Genomic DNA, 11571 nt, shown 5'->3' on the forward strand with positions numbered 1-11571 from the left:
TCTCTTTCTCTCTCTCTCTCTCTCTCTTTTTCTCTCTCACACACACAATCACACACACACAAACACACATACACGCACACACATTCACATTTTCTCCCGTTTATACGCATATCTAGTTTCATGCTGAGTTGTTGAACTGCAGGATCACATGACCCTGTCTCTTTCCTGGGTCTGTGACAGAGAGAACTTTCACTTCTTTCTCCTCATATCAAAACCTCAGCGCGTTTTCACTTACTCTGATCCAAGTCTTACGTTTGAACTGTAGCTGCCTCAAAATTCTGCCGTCAAACAAGTATTAAGATTATTATTATTATTATAATAATATTTTACAAAAAAACAAAAAACCCTTTTCATTTTCAAAAGACCCACTTCTGTCTTCTTATCTCTTTTTTTCCTCCTCATGATCCAATTTTCGGTTTCTTCGATCATTCATCTTTTTTTTTTTTAAAGATGGTTTCTTTTCACACGCAAATAGTGCATTAAGTTTGTAAAGGGCTTTGTGTGCTCTGCTCAAGCTCCGCCCTACTCGAAGGCTTCGACGTGATTGGTGGAGGCCCGTGCGACGGCTTGGGCGTCTCCGTGGTAACAGGCTGGCTTTGGCACCCGGTTGGCTCGGCGGAGGGCGTGGTGGAGGAGATGAAGCTGTCTTGCGTGACTGGACTGTCCCTGCTGGTGGGGGGCGTAACCGCGAGGAGAAGGTAATTCTCGTGAGAGGGGCAGGATTTTGGGGGGGAGAAAATGGGGGCAACGTGGACCCATGTGAGGTTGGGCTCGGACCAGGACTTGACCTCACAACCCGACCTCTCGCCCTCCTCCTCATCTGGCTGACTGTTTGGACCCCGGGGGGGAGGAGCACTTGAGGAGCCCTCCCCTTCCTCCTTTCTCAGCCTATGACACGGCTGCACTTCGCCTTTGACCTGGAAGCGCTTGCACAGGACAGGAGGAGGCGAAGGAGCAGATGAAGAGTCTGTATCAGACCAACTAAGTCTCCGCTTCTGTAGAGAGAGAGAGAGAGAGAGAGAGAGAGAGAGAGAGAGAGAGATGGATGAATTTTCTGAATCTGGACTGTGTGTGTGAAAGAAAGAGAGAGAGAGAGAGAGATGTGTATGTGTATGTGAAAGCGTGTGTGTGTGTGTGTGTGTGTGTGTGTGAGAGAGAGTGTGTGTGTGAGTGTGTGTGAATGTGTGTGTGAGAGTGTGTGAGTATGTTTGTGACTGTGGGTGTGTGTGTGTGTGTGTGTGTGTGTGTGTGAATGTGCAAGTGTGTGTGAGTATGTGTATGTGTGCGTGCACACACGTGAGTGTGTGTGTGTGTGTGCGTGGTGTGTCTATGTGTGTGTGCACGTGCGTGTGTGTGTGTATATAAATGTGTGTGCGCGTGTGTATATAAATGTGTGTGTGTGTGTGTGAGAGAGAGAGTCCTACCTTGACGGGAATGTGTCTCTGGTCTCTGTGTTTGTGTACGGGCGTGGTGGTCTGACTGTTCTTGCTGCTGTGAGAGTTGGGGGTGGACAGTGGGGGGGGGACAGAGACAGTGGGGGCTGTCGGACACACCTGAGGGAACCACAGTTTCAACATCATCTCAACCTGTAACAGAGTGGGTAAATACCTCTCCCTGCACACACACACACACACACACACACACACACAGAGAGAGAGAGAGAGAAAAATTAATCTTTTTAACAGCTTATAGATTCTGAAATAACCTCAGCCTCAGTGTTAAAGTTTCATATTTAAAGTTACGAATGTGAAACAGAACGTATCACATTCAAAAGGAGGTACTGCTCCTGATACTGAGACAACAAACAACAAACCAATACGTTATTACAACCCACTTCACATCATTCTGTACTTACATACACACACACACACACACACATGCATATACACACACACACACACACACACACGCACACGCACACACACACACACCCACACTCACACACACTCTTACACACACATGGGCGCGCGCGCACACACATACACAAACACACACCATGCGTGCGCACACACACACACACACACACACGCATACACACATTAAAAAAAGAAGTACTTTTTGGTAGTACTCTCTACTCTAGAGGTACCGTCTCTATAGTGACAAGAGCAGAGCGACTCTGTCTCCATAGCAACCTTGCTGCAGAGCAACTCTACTGCCACAGTAACTTGACTTTAACTCTCCTCTAGAGCGACTCTTATCTCTATAGCAACTCTCCTTGACAACCGCACCGTAAATAAAACTCTTACCCGATATGAGGTTTTTGCAGAACTCCCACAATCCTTTGTATTCTGTCCATGGCAACACTCTGCTGGAAACTGCTCAGACCTGTCAATCAAAAGAAGCCAGATCAGCAACCTCAGACCTGTCCGTCAGACCTGGTGCATAAGCCTGCCATCTGGGACTAATCCACACTGAAAATCCCAATGTGAATCCAGACTCACACTTGTTCAACCTGAATCAGCCGAATGCGAATCAGACTTTGTGAAAACACAGAGACATAAAACCCTGTCTCTCATTCAGACACAGTTAAACACAGAGACATAAAACCCTGTCTCTCATTCAGACACAGTTAAACACAGAGACATAAAACCCTGTCTCTCATTCAGACACAGTTAAACACAGAGACATAAAACCCTGTCTCTCATTCAGACACAGTTAAACACAGATACATAAAACCCTGTCTCTCATTCAGACACAGTTAAACACAGATACATCAAGTTATGTCTTTCATTCAGACACAGTCAAACACAGAAACATAAAACCCTGTCTCTCATTCAGACACAGTTAAACACAGAGACATAAAACCCTGTCTCTCATTCAGACACAGTCAAACACAGATACATAAAGGCTGTGTCTCTCATTCAGACACAGTTAAACACAGAAACATAAAACCCTGTCTCTCATTCAGACACAGTTAAAGACAGAAACATAAAGCTGTGCTCAGTTGGGGTTTTTCAGGTACCATAAGGATACTTTCACATCATATACAGGAAATCCTGCCCACACACACACACACAAAAACACAGCATACAAACCAAAACACACACTCACACACACACATGGAAACAGAAAGAGAAACACATTCACATAGACACACACCTTTGTCAAACCGTCCTTTTTTCAGTCCGTTCAGCAGCTCTAGCAGTGGTCTCACAAAACCTTGTAACTCAGAACACTGAGTTAGAGAGAGAGAGAGAGAGAGAGACAGAGGGGTTTAAGTGTAAGGCAGATACAAAAAAAGGTACAAGAAAGAGAATAATTACCTGCAGTGCTCACACAAACATAACACACACACACACACACACACACACACACACACACAGACACACGCACTCACACTCCACACACACGCACACAGACACACACTCACACATAAACACAGACACACACACACTCCACACACACACGCACACGAACACACACAGACACACACACACACACACACACACTCACACTCCACACACACACACACACACTCTCATACACACACACACACCCTCTCTCTCTCTCTGTGTCCCATGCTCCCTCTGGAATATGGTAATATATTTCGTATGGCTCCAGAAGTTGGACGGAAGACAAACCTTTCTTGCAAACAGCAGATCCCCCTCTGTCTCCCCTGCTCTCTCTCTGCCTCGTTCACTCTCTGTCCCGCTCCACGCGCCCGACGAGGACGAAACTGACGTCGACATGGAACTCGTGCGATGGCCCGTGACCTCTGACCTCTCGGAATCATTGTTAGGGTCGTTAAACCCGTCGCAAGCCCACTGTGACCCTGGGCTCGCGACCCCGGCACCGTCTAGACTGTACGCGCCCCGGCTGGACCGACCCGAGCTGTTGCCCGGGGCAACCTCGCCCTCCGACAGGAAAACGTCGGAGTCCTCTGTGTCGCTGGCCAGGAAGCTGTCACCAGAGCTCAGCGAATCAAACACGGGCTGGGAGGAAGTACTTCCTGTCGACTGCATGACTGAGGAGAAACCCAGAGAATACAGAAAAGGGGAAAAGAAACAAAACAAAACAAAACAAAAAAAAGAAAACAAAGACAGAGAGCAAAGAGGAGGAAGGAAGAGGAGGAAGACGAAGATAAAGAGAAGAACAGAGACGGGAGAAGGGGAGGGATGGAGAGATGGGGGAGGGGATTAGGAAAAAGAAACAATGAGAAAATAATGACAGTTTTACCAGCAAAAATTACAAATGAATAAAAACATCTGACTGGAAGGGGAGTAGCCTCTGAACAGGTCAACTCAAGGTTAAACCTTTTTTTTCTTTTTTACCAAACCCTGCGAATAACGAGCCAGAATAAAAAAAAACACCTTTTTTTTTACCACATTTTCTAAATATCAATTTATTTTATTATACACAGTCTACTGCTACTCCCTTCCACACACACACACACACGCGCGCACACAATATCAGAATGTCTCCAGACCATACTGAGATCAGTAGGAGAGTGTGAGTGTGTGTGTGTGTGTGTGTCGTCTATGGCAGGAGAGAGGGGGAAGGGAGAGACTAGGCGGTGTGGTATTAAAGGGAGGCAGAGTCTCTGTCTTTTTCTGGTTCTTCTCTGACTCTCTCTTTCTCTCTTCCTCTCCCTCTGGCGCTCACACACACACACACACACACACACACACAATCACACACACGCACACTATCACACATACGCACAATCACGCACACACACACTCGATCTCACTCTGTCTGGTTCAGTCTCTGTCCCTTCCCCCAACCCTGATTCTCACACTATACCCCCTCCTCCCTCTTCTCTCTGTATCCCCACCACACTCTCTCTCTCTCTCCCTCCTCAGTCTCTTATCTCACTCTCCCTGATGTTCTGAAATTTGCAGGCGGTCAAATGGTAGATGGGGTCAAGCAGGAAGCACACAGTTATAAACAAACAAAGAAACAAACCCTTTCAGGCTTTAGAGCTGAAACCCACAAGTGATGTATAGGAGAATACTATACTTCTCCTTTGATGCTCCAGCTAGTGCGTGCACACACACACACCACACACACACACACACACATACACACGCGCGCACACACACACTTTTTTACTTGACTTGTACATACCATCACACTGAATTTTACACTCTGCCTGTTTACTATAGCTGTGAGTGTGTGTGTGTGTGTGTGTGTGTGTGTGTGGTGGTGGGGGGGGGGGGGGGGGGGGGGGTGCTGTCAGTTGTAGTGTCCCATATGAAGTGATGCCCTCACATGTATATGTACAAGCTCTCAAGTGTATACATACATATCAGTGTGTGTGTGTGAGTGAGAGTGAGCAAGAGAGAGAGACAGAGATAGAGACAGACAGACAGACAGAGGCTAACCACATGTGTGTCTTTCAGGGCAATATTATGAAACTGGTTTCGACTACAGTAAGAAAAAAAGACAAAGAGCTACATGTCCGTTCATACTGGTGACCACAATTTCAACCCCCTTCTACTGAGTCTAGCGAGACACCAGTTCCCATTAGGGGTCACCCAATTTTTCTGGCATAAAATAACAGCACAAATAAAGAACCAGTGGCTACAGATTGAAAACAGAGGAACAGGAAGACAGCAAACATAAGTTCAAGAGACAAAGGACTATTTTGTCAACGTCTCGGAGAACTCAAGTTCTACCGTTAGGGCAGGCTGCTGCCAGTCAACGTAACGGAACGTAAAGTCACTCTGTTGTAAATTAAAAGATTTGTCTTACCTTGAAAAAGCGGTCGTACTTCAACGGCTATAGAAGCACAGTCTGTCCGGATTAACGGTTTTAAACTGTCTTTTCTCCTCTCCTGATGACAGCTCGCTCACTCACTCTTTGGCTCTGCCAGTCACCGTAGACTCCGACTTGGCTTTTTTCGTTCACTGCCTCCCTACACTATCCCTCTTCCTAATACTCCTCCCTTTGCGAACGTCAACATGTGCATGGAAACACGTGCCGAATTTAGTGCCATCCACGCACGTTAGCCCATTGGCTACACGTCTGACAGTGACGAATCCCGTTGGTCCGCAGCGTAGCCAGTAATTGCTCACCTCGCCAGGGATTGGACATCGTCTCAGGCGCTCGTAGCCCCGCCCACACATGTGTTGCGCGTGTGTATAGGGCTGGGCACTACGGCCGATCTGTGTAAACACATGAACACGCCGGGGCGGAGGAGTCCGCGTTCGCAAAAGATACAGTATGTTCCAGGCTTTTATACGCAATGCACACACACACACTCAGAGAAAATGTTTACACTGTATCATTACGCAAGACAATAAAAGGAAGCGCGACTTCTATCACGCACGTGGTAACATTCTGCCAACCTGCAAATCTATTGCGCTTTGTAGCCCTATTTGCCAATCGTCGTAGAATGTGGAGCGATCCGTTATCGATCATGTGACTGCGTGCCAGTACGGCAAACGCTACACATAGTAAGCGGGACGCACGTGGACTTGGCACCGTTTGCCCAACCTTAGTTTCTTCGGTACTGCCCTGGTATTCTTACTGCAAGCCTAAACTGCGCCTCTGCATCTGATATCGCGCGCGCGCGCGCGTGTGTGTCTTAACACTCATATGACCTCCAAGGCCGTTTGCATAATTTTGCTCAAGATCTCCACAATAAAACAATAACACACAAAATGAAAGTGAGTTTGCAATTTCGAACCCTCTCGCTGTCAAATGACATCATAACATCATTTACAGTAACAATTGTTCTTTTAACAGACAGTCCTATTGTAGGGTGGTTCACAAAGAGGGCGATTTACATGTTAATCGCTACAACAGTGATCTGCAGGTACAATACTCAAGAGGGCGTGAAAGAGATTAAAAAAAAACAACCTAATGTCAGTTTCACTGCAGCTCTAGTCAAGGTGCATTTTTTAAAACAAGTTTTAGTGTACGATTAGTGAGCGTAGTGACTGGACAATCTTCACTCATGTGCGTCCCCCCCCCCGTGGGGAAAGACGGGCCTTAGTCAGAGGAGCAAGAGGGACGGGAACGCGCAGTAGTACCAGGCGCGCAGACCTGGGTAGTCGTTAGGGTATGTAGTCATAGTCCCGAGCTCTGGAGGTACTGGCGTCCCCGGTAGCACAGAAGTCCAGAAACTGTAGCCGTTTAATTCGGTTGCCAAAATTAATATTTAGCTCTCTTGCTGTGACAGTTTAGAAAGGCGCAAGGTATTTTCGGCATCCTTTCAAGTAAAAAAAAAAAAGAAAAGACAAAGAGAGAGAGAGAAAGAAAGAAAACAGGCTCGGTCTAGCGTGCTGGATTGAACAACGGCTCTGATGGGTGTAAACAATAAAACCAGTCAGGGGTGCATCAGTGGGCACAAACAGAACGCGTCGGCACAAACAGAGGCGCAGAAATCAACACATGCACACCAGCGAGACATTATGTAAGAAACGCATTGAATTCATTCATATGCACCGTACAATTTATTAATACATTCACGTCAGCGTTAATCATAGGCATTTTTGCCGAGTATAGAGAAAAATTACGAAGCATGTAAACCCGCTTAAAGCATATTGTATTTTATATATTATTATTATTATTATTATTATTATTATTGCTGTTGTTGTTGTAGTACCATGTAATCAAAGTAGAGGCCTAAAGTAAGTGGCTAATAGAATATAATGAGTAAGGCTTCACCTATTTGCTGATGGCGAATAATCTGTTGACTGCGTGTCACCGAAAATATGACGAAGCGAGAACAGACCGCGAGCATTTATAGCCCATACACCAGATTGTCCACTCTCTTTCCCGGCGGCCTGCCTTCCGTTCTCAATTGTGTGTGTGTGTGTGTGTGTGTGTGTGTGAGATATGCGATAATAACATAACAAACCCTTTAAATTCTTTTAATGCCCTCTTTGGTAAGTACACTGAAGTGAAATTCTACTCAAGTTCACACCTTTTTTTTTTTTAAACGAACCAATGAATTTTTATTGTTACCGTTCTACAATAAACACCTCTGCAGGACCTTTGCGTATTGCTGGGTGTAGATCTGTCAGACAAATTTAAGAAAGTTAAACTAAAACTATCCAAAAGAAAAGAAAAGGAAAAAAAAAGTAATCAACAGTCCAGGGGGTAAAACTGGAGAATCATTTTCCAAATCTGACATCTTTACTGCGTTGCTAAGAGTCAGTCGTTTGACCTTTACTGGGCATTTTTAAACACGTGTACGCAGTTGATCTTTCTTCTTAACGCTTGTTTCTTTCCTTAATCTCCTTAAGATACTTTGTATGAAAAAAAAAATTACGTCAAAACAAATAAATGTGTATAAACAAGTGAATAACTGTCAATAGCTGGATTACCATGTCCTGCTCAGGTGACCAAATGAGATTAGGACACACGCAATAATATCATGTAGAACAAGAGGAACTGTGTGTGTGTGTGTGTGTGTGTGTGTAATGCAGTAAACAGAGAGAACATGGGGACAGGTGTATCCATTAGGGAGAATGCTTACTGTCACTCTGTCACATACAAAAAGACTTGGTCTATAGTTCTCTTTGTCGGAAAAATATCAGTTTACATAGCCTAAATACAACCTTCACTTTCTGTTCTCTCTCTCTCTCGCTCTCTCTCTCTCTCACACACACACACACACAAACACTGAACGCGTGACTACTCACAGCGTGGAATCGTAACAATGCGAGTATCTGTACAATGCTGTTTTATACTATTTTAGAGGTAATACCTTGATAACAAGAGATAATGTCACGAGGATCATCATGAAAGAGGGAGCGAGGGAGACGACAGAGACACTGAGTGTGGGAATATTTCACGCACAATATTTCACACCCTTTCCTGCTATAAATACAACGCACACAACCCTTTTTTTGCGTTGTCTATCTGTCGTCAGTACATTTGATACGAGACTTGGCGGGGTGACATACCAGACGCCTAATCCACACAATATTTGATAACCAGCAGTGCACAGACAGAGAGAATAAAAGAAACTCTGATCAAAAAAAAAAAAAAAAAGTCTTCTCAACAAAACAAAAAAAAAGGCGATAGGGCGCGTGAGATCCAACGTTTTTCCACTGTGAAGGATTCCTATCGGCTTAGCCAATTAAGACTGTTGTTATAAACGTGTAATTAAGGTCACACGTTGAGGCTGTTCCCTCTGACTACACGGACACACAGACACACAGACACGCAAGGACGCAGGTAGGCTATACACACACACACTCGCAAGCTCGCGCGCACGCACACACAGACACACACACACACGCGCGCGCGCACACACACTCTAGCGGCATGTGTCCCGAACAGCGTGTAAGGGCGCTGATTGGAGGGGCGCTGTCTGTATGTGTTCCTTTAAGAGCCATGCGCACATGTTTCTGGAGCCGCTGATCGCAAAGATTTGTGAATGAAATCCCAAGCCACGCCCCTTACGTTCACTCGGCCAATAGAGTGAGAAAAAGAAGCCCAACGACACGCCTCGTTGCTGCCGACTAACCAATGCACGAACATTCCGGGACAAGACCGTTGCGTAAGATAATCAAACGGTTTCACGTTTAAACAGACCACTCCACCATGCATTTCTAAAAACGCAGGGAGGAGGAGAAGAGAACCGCGTCGTTGAAACACAAAGCATGTAATTTGGCGACACTGGAACGTTAAATGAGGCATTCAAAATGCGGGTTTTGTAGCAGTTCTCCCTCTCACTCTCTCTTTCAGACATAATCAAAGAAACTCAAAATTACTGAAATATCTGGTCCGTTTAGTCAACCCATTGTTATCATTCACAATTAGAAGTAAAGTCCGTTACACAATTGTCTCTGTTCTTTTTTTCTAGACGTGAATAGACCTGAGAAACGTTTTGTTTTGACAATAATACTTTAACTTATTTAATGTAGTAACACGTATTCATTTTTTTCAACTTAGTTGGAATTTTTAAGACGCTCTCGCAACACCTTATCAATAAGCAATCTATAAATTCCATCAATTGTTTTTTAGTTTTGTAGAAGGACTTTTCTACCAAGTTTTCAGAGACAATATATAATTTTTGTCCGCTCTCTGGACATTTTAATAAGCGTTTTTTGAACGACCATAACACCCCTCCCTCGCCTCCCGCCCCGTGGGTCCGGATTCTCTGGATGAGAATCCAGCCCTAACGCTCCTGATTCAGCCGTTTGGTCATCAGGCCGTTGATTAGCTGAGTCAGGTATCTGCACGTTGGCGCTAAAGCCAGTAGAAGCACTGTTGCCTAGCCAACACCCATGTAATACGGTCACTGTGGTTTATTATTGCATTACTAAAATGGTGGTGTGAGAAACGAAGGTAAAGGTAGCCTAAATAAAATTTTTTGTAGCTATATTTTTTACAGCGTAACCAAAGAAGAAGCTATTTATTCATTTGGAAAATGAGATGGATTGTCTTCGTTTATCCTTGGCCAAAGTGGATCTGGACATACAAAATCATTTGTTTTCGGAACATTTTCTGTCGACATAATTCTCCACTGACTCACAAAACGGTTGAAATCCCACCACTAAGCTCTATTTAAGCGTCGAGATGGCGCCCTCTAGTGTTTAATAATTATCCCTGCACAAACCCTCAGTATTCCTAACGCTGTGGCAAGTAAAAGAATAACGGAGCTGCTTCATAAAGGAAGTAACACATTATAAAGCAAACAAGACCCCAACTCTTTAAAAGAGTCTTTCTGATAAATTATGATTTTTTTTAAGGGTTCTGAAATGAGGCCTAACGCTATGTTATGAAAAGCGCTGTGTATCACACATAATAATGTCACGGTCAATACGTTATTGAATAACATAAGGAAATTAAAGGTAAATCTGTGATGTTTAAGCCCAGCTCTGGAGGACTGGCATCCCACCGGTTTTTACCCTGAACTATTAATCAGAGCCTGATGTTTACCTGAGAAACAGGTGTGTGGTCCCTGCGAACAATAAGAGATCTCAAACGGGTAACGATAAAGGGCTCGTCGGTCACCCAGCACTGGAGTTTGACACATTTGCTGTAAAGACAAAGCGGTGGGATCGCGGTCGACGAAGTGAACACTGTTGCGGTTAGACAGGACCGGTTCAGAGACATTCCAAACACAGCGGCAGGGAAGGTGCTGTGCACCAGGCCGTGCACTAGGGGGAGCTCTTCTCCCCACTGCTACACATTGAGGGTTGCAAATGCAACAAAACTTGTTTTATGAAATCGCAGTGAGTTGTCGATGTTCCACGGCCTCTATCCTCTCACTGACCAATGAGAGTGCTTGAAAGAGATTCGTTAAAGACAACCATCCAGGCAACTTATTTGTGTTTGTTTCCATTTCTGATTTAAAAACAGGCGTTAAGCCTGCCAAAGGAAGAGCTGTGTGGAACATCAATCATTCAGATATTAGTCACGATGAATGGTCTTATAAGCCCTCCTTCCCAGACACACACACACACACACACACACACACACACACACACACACACACACATTCTTTCTCTCTTTTTCTCTCTCTCTCTCTCACTTTCTTTGACCATCTCTCTCTCTTTTTCACACACCATTATTCATTCATAGCCCCTTCAATCAAGCTTTTTCTCTTTTTCTTTTTTATTCAGCCCCCTACTCTGCCCCCCCCCCCCAACACCTCTCCCTGTCCCT

The 11571-nt window shown here is 44.9% G+C and overlaps 1 protein-coding gene across 1 annotated transcript; it reads right to left on the bottom strand.

Annotated features, from left to right (window-relative positions):
- Positions 1-351: 351 nt before the first annotated feature.
- Positions 352-5846, bottom strand: LOC115820983 (circadian-associated transcriptional repressor). Its single transcript, XM_030784712.1, has 6 exons — positions 5695-5846; positions 3582-3964; positions 3100-3175; positions 2247-2325; positions 1425-1614; positions 352-995 (listed from the first exon to the last, which is right to left on the bottom strand). Exons 2-6 carry the CDS (start codon positions 3960-3962, stop codon positions 480-482), a joined length of 1242 nt encoding a protein of 413 aa, XP_030640572.1. The 5' UTR covers positions 3963-3964; positions 5695-5846; the 3' UTR covers positions 352-479.
- Positions 5847-11571: the final 5725 nt, after the last annotated feature.

This window comes from Chanos chanos, chromosome 9 (genome assembly GCF_902362185.1).
Source record: "Chanos chanos chromosome 9, fChaCha1.1, whole genome shotgun sequence".
Lineage (NCBI taxonomy): Eukaryota > Metazoa > Chordata > Actinopteri > Gonorynchiformes > Chanidae > Chanos > Chanos chanos.

Bases quoted from the DNA above. Each gene is read 5' to 3' on its own strand.
- LOC115820983 (XM_030784712.1), bottom strand. From the start codon at position 3,962: ATGCAGTCGACAGGAAGTACTTCCTCCCAGCCCGTGTTTGATTCGCTG. The intron at 3,176-3,581 runs GTTTGTCTTCCG...TCTCTAACTCAG, and splicing joins ATCTGCTGTTTGCAAGAAAG to TGTTCTGAGTTACAAGGTTT. The intron at 2,326-3,099 runs GTGTGTGTCTAT...TTTGATTGACAG, and splicing joins AAAAGGACGGTTTGACAAAG to GTCTGAGCAGTTTCCAGCAG.